This window comes from Mirounga leonina, unplaced genomic scaffold (assembly GCF_011800145.1).
Source record: "Mirounga leonina isolate KUSES-001 unplaced genomic scaffold, KU_Mleo_1.0 Mir_239, whole genome shotgun sequence".
Lineage (NCBI taxonomy): Eukaryota > Metazoa > Chordata > Mammalia > Carnivora > Phocidae > Mirounga > Mirounga leonina.
The window spans coordinates 1,046,345-1,061,417 of NW_023270624.1; the positions used below are offsets into that span (position 1 = coordinate 1,046,345).

The 15,073-nt window shown below is 48.8% G+C and overlaps 2 protein-coding genes across 7 annotated transcripts in view; one reads left to right on the forward strand and one right to left on the reverse strand.

The window, feature by feature from the left end:
• Positions 1-1,051: 1,051 nt before the first annotated feature.
• Positions 1,052-12,283, forward strand: HNRNPH1 (heterogeneous nuclear ribonucleoprotein H1). 6 transcript variants are annotated; one of them, XM_035029395.1, is made up of 14 exons: positions 1,053-1,140; positions 1,623-1,751; positions 3,073-3,228; positions 3,440-3,583; positions 5,155-5,293; positions 6,233-6,411; positions 6,494-6,565; positions 6,622-6,755; positions 6,906-7,041; positions 7,443-7,502; positions 7,595-7,684; positions 8,363-8,455; positions 8,929-8,978; positions 9,574-10,315. In XM_035029395.1, the coding sequence occupies exons 2-13, from the start codon at positions 1,655-1,657 to the stop codon at positions 8,976-8,978; spliced, it is 1,350 nt and encodes a 449-aa protein (XP_034885286.1). In that variant the 5' UTR covers positions 1,053-1,140; positions 1,623-1,654; the 3' UTR covers positions 9,574-10,315. The 6 variants fall into 6 exon arrangements, 5 of the variants coding, with proteins under 5 accessions (XP_034885285.1, XP_034885286.1, XP_034885284.1 ...); XM_035029393.1 differs by lacking the exon at positions 8,929-8,978; XM_035029396.1 differs by lacking the exon at positions 7,595-7,684 and having other exon boundaries at positions 7,443-7,532; positions 9,574-10,074.
• A 589-nt stretch (positions 12,284-12,872) lies between these two features.
• Positions 12,873-15,073, reverse strand: part of RUFY1 (RUN and FYVE domain containing 1) — a 59,957-nt gene continuing 57,756 nt past the window's right edge. Inside the window, exons 17-18 of the mRNA XM_035029391.1 lie at positions 13,926-14,003; positions 12,873-13,263 (exon numbers count right to left, since the gene is read on the reverse strand). Coding sequence (XP_034885282.1) covers positions 13,120-13,263; positions 13,926-14,003 — 222 coding nt within the window. The 3' untranslated portion in view covers positions 12,873-13,119. The remainder of the gene's footprint in view (positions 13,264-13,925; positions 14,004-15,073) is intronic.

Below are 15,073 nucleotides of genomic sequence, written 5' to 3' on the forward strand. Positions count from 1 at the left end.
CACCTCGGCGGGGACACGCCGCGCCCGCATCTTTCCGTGGCGGCATTCGGAGAGGCCTTCACTCACCGTCCCACGCTACCTCATTGTGAACGTGTTTATGGCCTGTGTCCGTCAGGCCCGAGCGGGAGAGGGCAGGCGCGTCGGTTTTCCGCAGTGCTGGTGGGAATCACGAACCTCACTCATCTTGTGCCATAGGCGCACACGGGGAGACCCGGGGTCATTTTCCCAGTGTCTCCACCCGGGAAATGCATCTAACGGTACCCACTTGGCCTTGGAAGAATTGAGCGGGAACCCGCTCAGACGAGCGGAGTCTGGCGCTCACGAGGCGCAGCGGGACGCGGCGTCCGGCCACCGCTTCTCGTGCGAGCGCCCCGCGGCGTTCAGGGCCCGCCTACCCCGGGGCGCCGCAGCGGGGGTCGCGGGGTGCGAGTTCGTTAGGGCAAAAGCGGGGTACAGGACTGAGGCACGGGCACGGGGACCCCGCGCGGCTCCGGGCCCCAGGTCCGACGGTGGCAGGTAAGGGGAGCGGAGGCATACACGCCTCGGACGTGCTCCTGGTGTTGCAGCCCCCAGGAGAGGCCCAGGGGGTCACGGGCTGGCTCTAGGGAGAAAAGGGGTACAGGAGGCACCAAGGCAGGGAGCGACTGTCCCTTCAGGTCGGCCCGGGGCGCGGATAATAGGCTAGGGAAGGGGTAGGAACACGGCCACCTCACCACCCACCTCACAACCCAGAGCGCGGGACTGCCTTACATACGGTCCCTACGGGGAATTGATTGCCGCCATTCCCCTCCCCCACTCTGGCGGGTAAGGCGACGGAACGGTTTGAAGGAAGACGCATGCGCGTGAAACTAAATTGTAAACCAAGTTCAATAATCGCGGGATGGCGCAGGCGCAAAAAAGCCCAGCGGGTTTATAGAGGTGGGAGGGGGGATGAGCCCCAAACGCATGCGCATAATAGTGCGCTGGCTAGAGCGGGGGCCGGCTCATGGAATTACGCATGCGTCTAAGCTCTGTGTGACGCAAGGGGGCGGTGCGGGCACCTAGCTGCGCGTGCGCAGAGCTTGTTCAAAGGGCCTTATTTAGGTTGCGCAGGCGCCTGCTGGCCATTTCTTCTCAGCCACGCCGAAGTCGTGCGTTCGGGTGAGTGTTTGTGGCTCTGTGTTTGGCGCCCAGCGGCCCCCGAGGATGCCATTTTTGGGAGGATTGCTTGCCCCGAGACCTCTGTAGAGCCTGGGGGGCCCTGGCAAGGTGCGGGCTGCCGCGTGGAGCCAGCAAGAGCTCGCCGAGTGGCGGCGGGGCCGCCGAGGCCTGCAGGCCGCGCCGACTCTATTGTGTGAGATGTCGGAGGAGGCGGAGCGGAAGCGGCCGCCGCCATTTCCTTGCCTCCACGCTGGCGCTAGGCCAGGGCCCCCTCGGCTTGGGGCAGTGGCACCTGGTGTCCAGAGCGGCTGCGGGGGCCTGGGCGCAGGCCGAAGGGGTGTCGAGTGTTGGAATCGCTGGGGTTCGGGCGTCCGCACGGGCTCGGCTCTTCCTCGGGCCCCGCAGGCCGGCGGCCGCCTCGAGCCCGGAGGGCAGTTTAAGGTGATCATTTTCCCGGTCTGACGCTCGTCCCCCGCCTGCAGTCTGTGTCGACGCCAGGACCCACGAGGAGACGATGATGTTGGGCACCGAAGGCGGAGAGGGATTCGTGGTGAAGGTCCGGGGCTTGCCCTGGTCTTGCTCGGCAGACGAGGTGCAGCGTTTTTTTTCTGGTGAGTTTGAAGCGGAGGCGGGAGTTCGCCGCCGGGGCCGGCCGGCCGGCGGGCGGGCGGGCGGTCGAGCCGGGAGGCGGGCGTGCCAGGGCGGGGCGGGCCGGGCCCGGGGCGCCCCCTGGTGGGGCGCGGGCGGCAGCCGTTCCCGCTGGGCTGCTCGCGCCTTGCCGGGCGCTGTTACGCAATGGAAATTGCGAAAGCCCCGCCCGCCCTCCGAGCCCTCGGGGCGGGGGGAGGGGGAGTGCGGCCTCGGGAGGATTTTTTTGTCGTCTTCGCTTAGTCTAAGCGCTAGTGTTTCTACGGCTGTCTTTTCGAAAGGATAAATGGGATTTCGCTCTCCATCTTGGGAAAATTGTCCAGTTAGCTGGGCAAACAATACATTTTGCAAATCCTTAAAGTATTACAATTTACTTCCACTTTCGGTATGTCCTTGAAGCGGGGCTTTCGACTTCAGAAAGTTAAAATGTCACTTCTTAATTTCAGAAAATTTTCCTAATCAAGATTTGGTAATTGTGAAGAGTTTTTGCCCATCTAGTTCTTGATCTGGCTCACTTTACAGTTGAGGACACTGAACCCCAGGGAAGTTCACTTGCCTATGTAGCTTTTTTCCAGTATGCAGGTTTCCTGAGTAATTTCTACCAAAATGTCCTTGTTCTTATTGTTAGTGTGAGTTTAGACTGATACAGATATATTTGGGAGAAATTTGCAGGTTTTGGAAGGACACTTGTAGGATTGACCTACTATCTGAATTTAGCATTGGTAACGGAAAACGACCTGTAAAACGAGAACCAAGTACACTGGAAGCCACCTTGCAGTGAGCAAGACTGGGTTTGGCTTCAGCTGTGCAACTTGGAGCATTTTAGCTTGCTAACATTGATCCCCTTTTAGGTGAGTATTGGCCCTGCAATTTGGATTCGCAGGAGAAATTGTATGTTGCTGCCAGTAAGGTAAAACCATCAAGTGCCCCAGACTGAAACTTGAAACCAGACTAAGAAAATGGCATAAAATCAGAGTCCAGACTTAAGTTTATGAGAGGTTACAAAGGATGTTCAATGGAGAGGACTTGGAGATAACTTTAAGAAATTGCTTTGACTATTGGATTTTCTTGATGCAATGGGAAGGTGTCCAGAGAATAAGAAAGTTTGGGGGAAGATAAGTGCTTAAGTATTGGAAAGTGGCCCTGGGAATTGGTACTATGGGTCATTCTAAGCTTTGTAGAAGCTCTGCTTTGTAGCAGGGGAATAAACAGGCATTTCATCTGTATCACCCAGAGGTGGTTTTTTAGTTTTAAATTCTGTATTAACGGTTGTTTTCTTTCCAGACTGCAAAATTCAAAATGGGGCTCAAGGTATTCGTTTCATCTACACCAGAGAAGGCAGACCGAGTGGCGAGGCTTTTGTTGAACTTGAATCAGAAGATGAAGTCAAATTGGCCCTGAAAAAAGACAGAGAAACTATGGGACACAGATATGTTGAAGGTTTGATTTATGTTGCCCTAGTAACAGTAAATAAAATATTAAACACATAGAGCTCTATCTTACCCCTTCTGAATTTTAGGTATTTGACCGCATGGAAATGGTCATCTAAGGGAGTTTATGGCAGCTCTTCCTAGATTATCTAAAGACCTAGGAAGTCTGAACTTTGTTCTCTAACTTTCCAAAATTGACTAATTCTAAGCACCTCTTTCAGTATTCAAGTCAAACAACGTTGAAATGGATTGGGTGTTGAAGCATACTGGTCCAAATAGTCCTGACACGGCCAATGATGGCTTTGTACGGCTTAGAGGACTCCCCTTTGGATGTAGCAAGGAAGAAATTGTTCAGTTCTTCTCAGGTATGTAGTTGTGTTTGATGCTGAGCAGTGAGTTCTGGCAAGCTTCTGGCAACATGTGATTTAATAGACCTTAAAGTCCAGTAGCTTAAGATACTTAAACAGGTGTGAGTATGTGCAGATGAATTAAATGTTTTCTTCTTCCTGGAGACCTTCAAATAATTTAAGCCCATCTTAAAGGTGGAAATTAAGTACTTCCAAAATGCTAAGTTTGCCTATATTTAGTGTTGTAGTTCAGAGTAGATCTTTGAGGATTGTCCTCGACAGCTTAACTACTTCCCTCACAATGCTGTTCAGCAAAGTACCAAGTAAAGGTAAGATTCCTTAACGTTAGATTAGTATCAGTTAGGTTGTTGTAATTTGTGGCAAGCGCCTATGTCTTAAGACACGTTGGGTCATGGGCCCAGAAATGTCTCTAATGGTCTAATTCTCTTCATGGGGGGAAAAAAACCCACAACAACTTTTATGGTTCGTTTAGCCAGGGAATTATATAAACTTAGTAAAAGTCGGTCTAATGTAGGAGTAGTTTGAATATAGTCTCAGTATCAAATACAGAAAGTGTTTTTGAAATTGTTCTGGGCCTAAAGTATTTGAATGTTTTTATGCTGAAGAGCTGATAAAATTGCATGTTTAGCAGAATGTTAGATAACATACTTTAAGTAACTATTTTAATATTCATGATGTAATAAAGTGGAATTAAGAACAAGAAATCCTTTCATGGTTCAGTGTAGTATGTATTAAAATCTTGATTTAGATATGTTATCAGGTCCTAATATTTTGCCAGAATTTTTGAAATCAAGTCTGTTTTGATTGTTTTTGTCTAAATTGGTGAGAATTGAATGCTATCTGTCAACGTTAAATATGAACATAATTTCATATCTTCTAGGAAAGTGCTTTAAGCCCTTTTTGTAAGCTTGGGAATGTATCCACGGAAAGGATTTTTCATAGACGGAATTTCCAGAAGTGAATCATACTACTGTTAGAGCATAAGAGTGCATGATTGTGCTGTGTAGATCAGTTGTTTGTTGAAAAGTTTAGATTGTATGTTTGTCAATTATATGACTTAAGCAATGTTTCAATTTGTATATAAAATGTTTAAATGTGTAATTTTTTTTAAAAAGTTGAAGTTCCACTAACTTAAAACATTGAAATATAAAAGGTAAAAGGTGTGTTTTAAGTTTAGTAACTGTTGTATTTAATGCTTGAAACTTTATTAAATTCTTCTGTAATTTTCAACATTAATTTGCATAGATTAGAGTGTTAATTGTTGAATTCTTAATGCATCCTGTGTTCAAGTGTTTTTTGTTTTTTGTTTTTTTTTTGTTTTTATTTTGTTTTTTTGTTTTTTTTTTCTTTTACATACTATGCCATGGGGTGTGTTAAGAATTGAGTTATACTTTGTAATAATGGAACTTCATATTATTACAATGCATATGTAAAGAGTTACTTGTTGAAAGCATACCGTTCACCTAAAGTTAAAATTCTGGTTTATTTAAAGCTATAAGAAGAATCATTTTTGGGCTTGTGATGTTAATATTGCCCCCCTACTGGGGTTATTTGTCCTTGGGTTGAAGGGTTGGAAATCGTGCCAAATGGGATAACATTGCCGGTGGACTTCCAGGGGAGGAGTACGGGGGAGGCCTTCGTGCAGTTTGCTTCACAGGAAATAGCTGAAAAGGCTCTAAAGAAACACAAGGAAAGAATAGGGCACAGGTGGGGATGGATGGTTGGTTGGATTTGTCACTTTTCTTATGGTAAACAATTAAATCCATATTCTCTCTGCTTAGAAGGAAGAAATCTATTTTCTAGTCCCAATTGATTGATGTTTTGCCACAATTTTCAAATTTCCTGTGTTAAAAGTCCCATAATGCATTGAGATGAAAGTTTAGGTTTTAAAATTGTCCCCAGTTAATTTGATCTCCCTGACAATATTGTGAGATTCCTAATTCTAATCACTAGAGTTGAGAGACTATGGCTTTAAAAAATGTTAATGCAAACCTGGCTTTAGCTGTAATAACACCCACCTAGTAAATTAATATTACCATAAGAAAATGTGATACTTTCTGATCTTGTTTTTAAAGTTGAAATGCAACAAACTTTTTCTTGCTGTATAAATATTCTGCATATGTATTAATAAGCATAGCTTTCAAGAAATTGTCACAAAAGGTTTTATTCTCTTTGCTTGTGACTATTTTTCATTGAAGCATGCGCTTACCTATGCTGATTCCTACTAAAAGCATAGGCCTGGGGTATTATTGGCGAAAGGAAATGTGTAGTGTGGGCTAGACTGTTGGTGGAGGCTGGCTTTTTAGCCCACTTGCTATACATGCTGCCAACGATTTAAGACCTGAAATGTTGAAAGTTGAGTGGAATTCTTTCCCTCCTGAGACATTTATAGTACTCCTCTTTACCCCTAAGGTTGGGCTCTCTGCCTCAGAGGAGTGACTTTTACTCTATAAATTTTACATTAAATCTTACAATTGAGTGAATTTCTGGTCATTGCCTATGCAAATATAAGAAATCTGGCTTTAAATATTAGTCAGTTTCATGGCTATGACTACATTGTTTTCTTGTGTAACTAAGTACCTGTATGAAATGGACTAATGTTTTCTCTCCCCTCCCCATCCCCTTCCCTCATGAACAATGCTTTAGGTATATCGAAATCTTTAAGAGCAGTCGCGCTGAAGTTAGAACTCACTATGATCCACCACGAAAGCTTATGGCCATGCAGCGGCCAGGTCCCTATGACAGGCCTGGAGCTGGCAGAGGGTACAACAGCATTGGCAGGGGGGCTGGCTTTGAACGGATGAGGCGTGGTGCTTATGGTGGAGGTAGGTGAGGCCGTGCAGGCGTCGTGAGGTCTGTTCCTCCTGTAACTGTGTTCATTTGGCTGATTGTTCTTCTGTCTTCCAGGTTACGGAGGCTATGATGATTATAACGGCTATAATGATGGCTATGGATTTGGGTCGGATAGATTTGGAAGAGGTAAGGTAAGAATTGAGTTTCTCAGCTGAAGGATACTCACACTCTTGTAAATCTAGACCTCAATTACTGTTTTTCAGGAATGTCTGACCACAGATATGGGGATGGTGGCTCTACTTTCCAGAGCACAACAGGACATTGTGTACACATGCGGGGATTGCCTTACAGAGCTACTGAGAATGACATTTATAACGTAAGTGCCGGATAAATTTACGAGGTGTCTGGTTCAGGATAGCAGTAAAAACTTGGTTTTTATTCTAATTAGGTGAAACAGGTTTAAATTGTGCTTTTTTTGGGTAACGGTGGATCTTTGACTTCGTTCTCTGAAATACCTTGTATTTAGTTTTTTTCACCGCTCAATCCTGTGAGAGTACATATTGAAATTGGTCCTGATGGCAGAGTAACTGGTGAAGCGGATGTCGAGTTTGCAACTCACGAAGATGCTGTGGCAGCTATGTCAAAAGACAAAGCAAATATGCGTAAGTGTGGTTTTAAGTATCTTGGGGTCTCTGTAACAGATGGTTGAATGACCAGTGTTTGTGATAGAGAAATAGTACGGATACATGAGAAATGTGTTCTCCCATAATGGGTTAGTTCTATGGTGTGTGTTTAAAAAGCGTGTGGGTTTTAAAAATTAGTGTGATTGAAAAGGGGTTTGTGGTAACGTGGACTTGAAGTATATCCTTAATTGACAAACTTAGAACAATTTCGATGAACGTTTAAATCAAAAGGCTGGTGGTTGAAACCAGAGTAAGCAGCTCGAGTTTTTTTTACCAAAAGTATTTGAAGTTCACGGATCTACTTGTTTAAGAATGTAAAGTGCTTATCTTTTTTCTTTTACCAACAAACACTTTCAAACTTTTTTTTTTTCTCATTTCAGAACACAGATATGTAGAACTCTTCTTGAATTCTACAGCAGGAGCAAGCGGTGGTGCTTACGGTAGCCAAATGCTAGGAGGCATGGGTTTGTGTAAATATCACTTTAGTGTCTTTTTTTTAAGCTAACCTTGTATGCCTTTTCTCTCATTTCAGAACACAGATATGTAGAACTCTTCTTGAATTCTACAGCAGGAGCAAGCGGTGGTGCTTATGGTAGCCAAATGATGGGAGGCATGGGCTTGTGTAAATATCGTTAGTTTTTTTAAAAACCAAAACATTTATACCTATATAAGTCGATTATATGTTAAGTTATGTTTTAAGGAGTTTAGCATAATTAAGTTAGGCAAAGAGATTGCGATTTTAATTTTGTGTCTGGCTTATTTAAATCATTGTGAGTTAAAATTGTTTAGATAACTAGTTTTTAGTAGTTTTGGGGGAGGGGACTGCAGAAACTAGTTAAATTGTCTTAAGTATGAAGTAGAAGTCTAAAATTAATACTTAGTTAAAAGCACAAGGTCAGTAAAGTTTTGGGCATGGTTAGTTGGGCATAATTAGGTGTTCAGTGATAACCTGTGTATGACATAACCTTACTGTATCAAATTATTGGGGGAAAACCCCACTAAATCCCCCAGTTAAGCAATATCCTAAGGTCTTCTCAGAATGCCTCTACTTATGGAATCATGTGGATTTAGTCCTGCTGATGTGCATACTGTTGGCCTTCTGGTTTATAAATGTTTGTCTAGTTCATATGATGGATAGAAAGGTAGTTTGGTCATAGGCGATAGGCAGAGGCAGGAGGCAGAGGGTTATAGAGATACGAGATCAAGACTGGAAAATGATAGATTTAGAATTACAAGCCCGGTACCACCAGGTACCACATTACATACGGAACAAGGTCCTAATGTTCTCTTAACTTAACAGCAAACCAGTCCAGTTATGGCGGCCCAGCCAGTCAGCAGCTGAGTGGTGGTTATGGAGGCGGCTATGGTGGCCAGAGCAGCATGAGTGGATATGGTAAGTGTGCTTTTTTACATACTTGAAATAAGTTTTAGGCAGGTTTCTTTAGATGGGGGAATATGCAGGCTCCTTTTTGGTAAAAGTGGGTTAATAAATGTTTGCTTTTGATCCAAACGTAACTTGTTCTATTATTATTAGCTTAATTTTTGGAACCAATCATTGGGAGGGGGAAGCGTTCTATAAATTAAAACTAGTCATTGCAACTTGGACTAATGTCGAGCCAGAAAACATCTGCCTCCATTTATTAAACAATTAAACTGTTGATTTTTTTTTTTTTTTCTGTCTTTTGGTTAGCATTAAATCCATTTTAGATGGAGGGAGAATTTAAATAGTAGAATGGTGGTTGGGTTTAGGACCGTATTTACTAGTCAGTTTTATCCTAGGATTGTTTTTATTTTTATTTTTTTTCAATTGGTCTAAAGAATGGTGATTTTGGTATTATAGTCTTACCCTACAAAATCCTTTTGCAGACCAAGTTTTACAGGAAAACTCCAGTGATTTTCAATCAAACATTGCATAGGTAAATATTTTCTCAAAAAATATAATTTAAATTCCCAATAGCAAATACTGATATGTTGTAATAACACTTTCTATAGCAGTCAATGGCTCTGACTTAACTCCATGGAGGCTGCCATTTTGGGCACAGTGAGTTGCCTTAAGTCCCAACTTTCGTCATCTCACTTCTTGCCCACCATGAATAGGAAAAGCAAGAGACTGCCCCCGTCCTCCCTATTCATACATGCCATTCGATGGACACATTGTGAATGTTTTATGGTAAATTTTTTTTTAAAATGCTTTGCTTAGCTTTAAAAACAACATGAAGTAATTTTTGCAATTTTTGAAAAACACTAGTTTTCCTTTAAACTTAATTTTCTATGTTGATCCTGAAGCATCCGATTAAATGGTAGCACAAGAGTCTGGCAAGTTGGTACTGCAGAGAAAAGGGGTTAATTGAGACTTGTTTGGAGTCGGGAGTCCCCTTTCCCAAACATGCTTCTCGCCACTTGGACAGCAGCCATTTGTACTCGTATACTTTTTAAACTTTTTCTTGGAATGCTCTGTTTTGACTGATGATCTGATGATTCTGCTGACTTGTCACATCGCTCTCTCTGCAGGCAGCCAAGGCGCAGTGAACAGCAGCTACTACAGTAGTGGAAGCCGAGCATCTCTGGGCGTGAACGGAATGGGAGGGATGTCTAGCATGTCCAGTATGAGTGGTGGATGGGGAATGTAACTGATCCTGATCACTGACTCTTGGTCAACGTTTTTTTAAAAAAGTTTAACAGTTTTGCAATACAAGCTTGTGATTGATGCTTACTCTAAGTGGAAATCAGGATTGTTTTAAAGACTTAAGGTTCAGTATTTTTGAACACAAACATTCATCTAGGATGTAACGGAGTAAACTATAACTGTTAAACAATTTTCAGCTTTTCTCTAGTTCTATTGTAGGATGTACTTAAGCAGCAAGTGTATTTAGGTTAAAGCAGTTGAATTATGTTAAATGTTGCTCTTCTACCACATTACATTGAACACTGTTGGGATGCATGTTGAAAGACATGCTTTTTGTAAAACTCAATATAGGAGCTGTGTCTACAATTAAAAGTGAACACATTTGGCATGTTTGTTAATTCTAGTTTCATTTAATAACCTCTAAGGCACGTAAGTTGAAGCTTTTTTTTTTTTTTTTTAAGTTAATGGGGGACTTTGAGACGCAACACCATACGTTAGGATTTTGGTCTTGGTGTTTGTATGAAATTCTGAGGCCTTGATTTAAACCTTTCCTTGTATCGTGATTTCCTTTTAGGTGTATTGCGCTAAGTGAAACTTGTCAAATAAATCTTCCTTTTAAAAACTGCACTTTGTCTTGTCTGTGCTTCAGTGTCATGTGGACTGTTTCTTGGTGCTCTCTTCCTGCCTGGGGCGTAGGTGACAGTGGCCCACGTCTCTGGCTGTGGCAGAGAGGCTCGGCAGCCTCCTCTTCCCTCCGGTGCAACTGAAGGTAAACGGAGCTTTTGGGGGCCCTTGTGGAAGGGCTGCGTGTTTGGCGTGGCTGCACAGGACTTAACCCCAACTGCCCTTGCTAAGCGCTTGCACAAAACCCAGGGAGAGGTGGCAGTACTCTGACTGCATGTTCTGCATGTCTCCAGAGGCCTGAGGCAGGCATGGCTGAGAAGGCAGTGCTGGAGGCAAGGGGGGACCCACCAGGAGCTGCCCCTCCCACTCTGGTGGCTTCCCTGAAGTTTTGCTTCCATGGGGCATGGGGGAGAGGGGCTTGTAGAAGGAGCTAGCTTATAAATGGCTTTCAGAGGGAGTCTTTCGGTCTTTGATTCCTAAAGATCAGGTCCACTTAGGGGCAGAATTCATTCCTTATAGTTTTGGAGGTAGAATACCAAATTGCATTTCCGAGCAAAAAGGACTAGTTTAATTCTGTAATTGGAATCCACCTGTTTTGGTAGAACTCTTTGACAACTCTGGAGTAGCTGGCATTAAGTACTTTTTAAAGGGATCATCCCCAAAGTCCCTTCAGTAGATCTGATCTGAAGCCATTTTCACTTGCTGTGACCGTGCTGAAGACTGATGTCGGATGAGGTTTGCTTGGAATTCCGTTTCTAAGAGTCTGTAGATGGCAACATTGCACAAATGTGCATGAAAGGCCCTGCAGGCCCTACCCTGCTCCATGCCCTCCCGTCAGGACTGGGTGCACCCCTGCGGGCTGGTGCTGTCCTACGTGTGCAGTCAGGCTGGCGTACGGAAGTGGTAGACTTGGCACGTACCCTCTAGCTGCTCTTCTGGTTTAGAGAAAATCGTTTTCAGGGGAGGAGGTTCTGAGCATTTGGTCTCCAGCTGTGTTCTAGACCTAGTACTGCCCCCCGGGGTCTTAGCAGAGTCACACTGTGGAACCGACCCGTGTTGAGAAGGCCCCGGGACGGTTCCTTCCCTGAGTCCTTCAGCTACCTTGTTCTACGTAGGGAACATCTGTGTTGAGAAAAGGCCCGTGGGAAGAAGAGACGAGACTATAACTAGATGTGTGGGGAGGAAGGCTAAGTGAGTGCAGAACCGTTCGGCTTTTACAAAGTGAGGCTTGGGCCATTCTGGTGCTTTGGAACCTGCATGAGGAACCACGTGGGCACTTGTTAGCCAGGACCAGAACCTCAGATTCTGTTGGGAGTGGGCGTTCTAATGTGGGCCCCTGCTGTGTCCCTGGGTAACCACAGGCCTGGGCGCGTCAGCTTGAGAAGTGCTGCCCTAGGCCATCTGTGGCCCCTGTCGCCCAGGTCAGGAGGGCTGCCAGACCGCAGCCTAAGGGTTCCATGGGTTCAGGGGCATGTCTGATGCGTGAGGAGAAAAGTTCTGTCTCACGCAGCTGAACACTTGCTAACTGGCACAGCGATCCTGTGTGAATAATGCCTGTCGAACATCTGTTGCTTGTGGGTGGAGAAGGGAGGTGGGGAAAAGAATCCGTTACGGTACGGGAAGAGCACTGAGGGCCGCGCGGTGGTGGGAGCTGTCAGAAGGGTCTAGGATCAGGTATTCTGCTTCCTTTTGTGTGTGTGCAGATGAGCGCTAAGGCCCAGAGGTGAAGTGACCTGCTTCAGGCTCCCCAGCAAGCTGGAGTCCAAATTGGGTGCACTGAGAACAAGGTACAGATCTCTAATGCCAGACCAGTTGCGGGCTGCGCGGCAGCATGTAAGCATCTTTGGAAAAGCTGGGCCCAGAGATTAAAAAGCTGCTCAGAGGAAGTGACAGAAGGGGAGGGGGCCTCCGGGCAGCCGCTCTTGCTGCCATGTACTTGCTGGAAGGAACATGGCTTTGGAGCTGGGCCCGCAACCTCGCTGAGCCGCCCAGGTTCCTGTTGGGAAAGGACAGATCTAAGGGTGCGGCAGATGCGGGGTCAGAACCCACGAAGGAAAGGGCCAGGGGATGAGGGGCAGGGGACTGGGCAGTGAGCAAGGGGAGTCCACCGAGGGCTCCTTGGGTGGACGGGCTAGTCTGGACAGTTCCTTCACCTGGGTATTCGAGAGCCCGGACCAGTCGGGTGGGGGTGAGCATGCGCGGAGCCCATTTTCATAGCCGACAAACAGCACCTGTCCTGGCCCTGCTTGGGAAAGTAAGAACTGGTGGCCCGGCAGGTGCTTCCCACAGGTGTGTCCTTTGGAGTGCACTAGATCAAGCTGTCGTCGTCTGTGTCAACTCCGGGGCCTAGGGAACACCTGAGCTCTGGTGACGGGGGTAAGGTCACTTCCTCCATGCCCGTCCTGTCCTTGGCTCCCCGGGCAGGGCCAGCCTGTGCCCTGGGCCTCCCCCCCCCCCCCCGCCCCCAGGTCGGTAGTCCTGGTCCAGACTCGACTCGGGGGTGGCTCTGAGGCCTGCCCCCGAGGCCGTCCCTGTGATGCCGGCAGTTTGTGCACCAGCGTGAAAAATAAAGGCTTTTATTGCAGGTCTAGAGACATATTCACAAGGGTGGGGCACGGCCCATCTCTCGACTCTGACGCAGGGAAGACATGGTGTGGGGGGACGGGAGCGGGGTGCTCGCGACAGTAGTACAACCGCGGTAGGGCCGCTTGGTTTTGTGAGCGCGGGAAGGGGACAGGAGCAAAGAGACGAGGCTCTGTTGGAGCCCCAGCCGGCGGCGCAGCCGGGGCGGAAGGCAGGCCGGGCGGTCAGTGGCCGGACGATGAGCAGCGCTGCAGCAGCAGGGTGTGGCAGCTGTCACACACGCGCACGGGCCTGGGGTACGAGGGCAGGGCCAGCTCGCTGCTGGAGCATGTGCTGCAGAAGATGTGGCCGCAGTGGCGGCAGTGGTGCTGGGGGCACGAGGGGGCGGTCAGGGCGGGCGCGCCTCCGACCCCCCCAGCAGGGGTCCCCGCCAGCGCGCCGGACGCCTTCGGACCCACCCCCCAGCAGCAGGGGTCCTCCGCCAGTGTGCGGGATGCCTTCCGACCGCCCCCCCCCCCCCCCAGCAGCAGGGGTCCGTTCGGGGGCGGGGGGCGGTCTGTGGGCTGGACAGGCTTCCAGTCTTGCTAGGGACCCGTGTCCTGCCCCGCTGCTCCACCAAAGCCCCATGAACCCCGGACCAAAGGCTGGGTGCGGGGACCCCAGTCCTGGAAGCGGAAGGCAGAGTCCCTGGGGCTCGGGCCCTGCCCAGACCGCCGCTCAGCTTCTGGGGCTGTGGATGCCGGTCTGTCCACAGGTTCTCTAGAGATGGTTTCCGCCTAATTTAGCCAGATTTTGGTCCTGTTGCTGACAATGAACTTCGACTGACACACTCACCTAGTGTTCTGTATGCGAGCACCCCAAGTCCCAAAGAAATCTGCTAATCCTTGAAAGGACGGGTGGGGACAAGCCGGGAAGCCGTCTGCGGGGGTCAGCACAGCAGCGAGCGCGGGCGCATGCGGTGGCCCGGGTCCCACGGGAATGGGCCGAAGGGGAGCCCCTGTGGGAGCTGCTGGAGGGCCACCCCACGTACCTTCCTCCGGGAGATGGAGAACTCCTTCTCACACTGCTTACAGTGCGTCGCTTCATCATCTTTCAGCCACGTATGGCCCTGAGGGGGCAAGACCACAACAATCCCACTTTGCGGCCGGGCTCCTGACCGACCTGTAGCTGTGTTCCGACTGCCCAACATCAGGGCCTTTTGAGGGTCTCCTTTCCAGGGACCGCCTCCCCCCAGACGCGGCCACGGCCGGAGCTCCAGAGCTGCCGACCACCCACCCTCTGGCTCGGGCTTCCCGGCCCCTGCAGGTCACCCCTGGCCTCCAGCCAGGTTCCCCGGCTTCCTGTCACCCAGACTCACCCGCCCCCTGTCAATAAATGCCCTTGGGCCAAGGTACCCTGAGCCTGGATCTAGCGCTTGCAAACCGACCCTGGCGGAGACCTGCTCCAGACAGAGAGGGGCCAGCCCTGCCACGGCGGGCCCTGCTGAGGGACAGAAGGCAACGCACCGGGGTGGGGGGAGGGGGCTGGGAGGTCCCTGTGCACGTGCTAAGCCCCCAACCCGCAGCACAATATGGAGAGGCGGGATCTGAGGCTTTAAAGCTGCCTTTCTGGAGATCTTTCTAAAGGAAAACGAGGATGTGCCATTTACGCAGCCAGAGGGACTGAGCGCTCAACGGGGCCAAAGGCCTGAGGAGCTGTTCCGGCTCCTTTGCATCTGGCGGCGACAGAGCCACCTCAGGAGCTGCAGCGCGACGCCCGACAGCTCGTCTGTGTGGTGCTGCTGGCCGTCGCTGGCCGGCACATCCGGGCAGGGCAGGGGTGCCCTTCAAGGAGCTTTCCAGGTACAAGGGAGGAAAGCCAGTGCCGCCAAGTTCACGTCCGGCTGCTGCGACGGCTGGGATAGTCGGCCGCCCCAACCTGCCGGGTGCCAGGGTCTCTGATCTGGTGGAGGGCGGACTTGCCTGTCTCAGCTGGCCCGTCCCTTCCTCTCTCAACTGCCCCTCTCTCCCCCGTCCACGGCCCAGCTGGCCAGCCTGGCGCCTGGACCGGGTCACCTGGTCCCACGCGTCCCCGCCTGCCCTAGGTGGCGGGCATCCTTCGGCCCTCCCCGAGATGCTCCAGAGACGCGGCCTGGCTCGGGGTGGCCTCGGGCCCCTCACTTGCTCCCTATTTAAAAAA

What these genes read in the sequence shown, in the direction of transcription:
- HNRNPH1 (XM_035029393.1), top strand. Translation starts at nt 1,655, where the DNA reads ATGATGTTGGGCACCGAAGGCGGAGAGGGATTCGTGGTGAAGGTCCGG. An exon ending in AAGGAAAGAATAGGGCACAG is followed by an intron (nt 5,294 to 6,232) that starts GTGGGGATGGAT and finishes ACAATGCTTTAG; the next exon opens with GTATATCGAAATCTTTAAGA. An exon ending in CTGAGAATGACATTTATAAC is followed by an intron (nt 6,756 to 6,905) that starts GTAAGTGCCGGA and finishes CCTTGTATTTAG; the next exon opens with TTTTTTTCACCGCTCAATCC.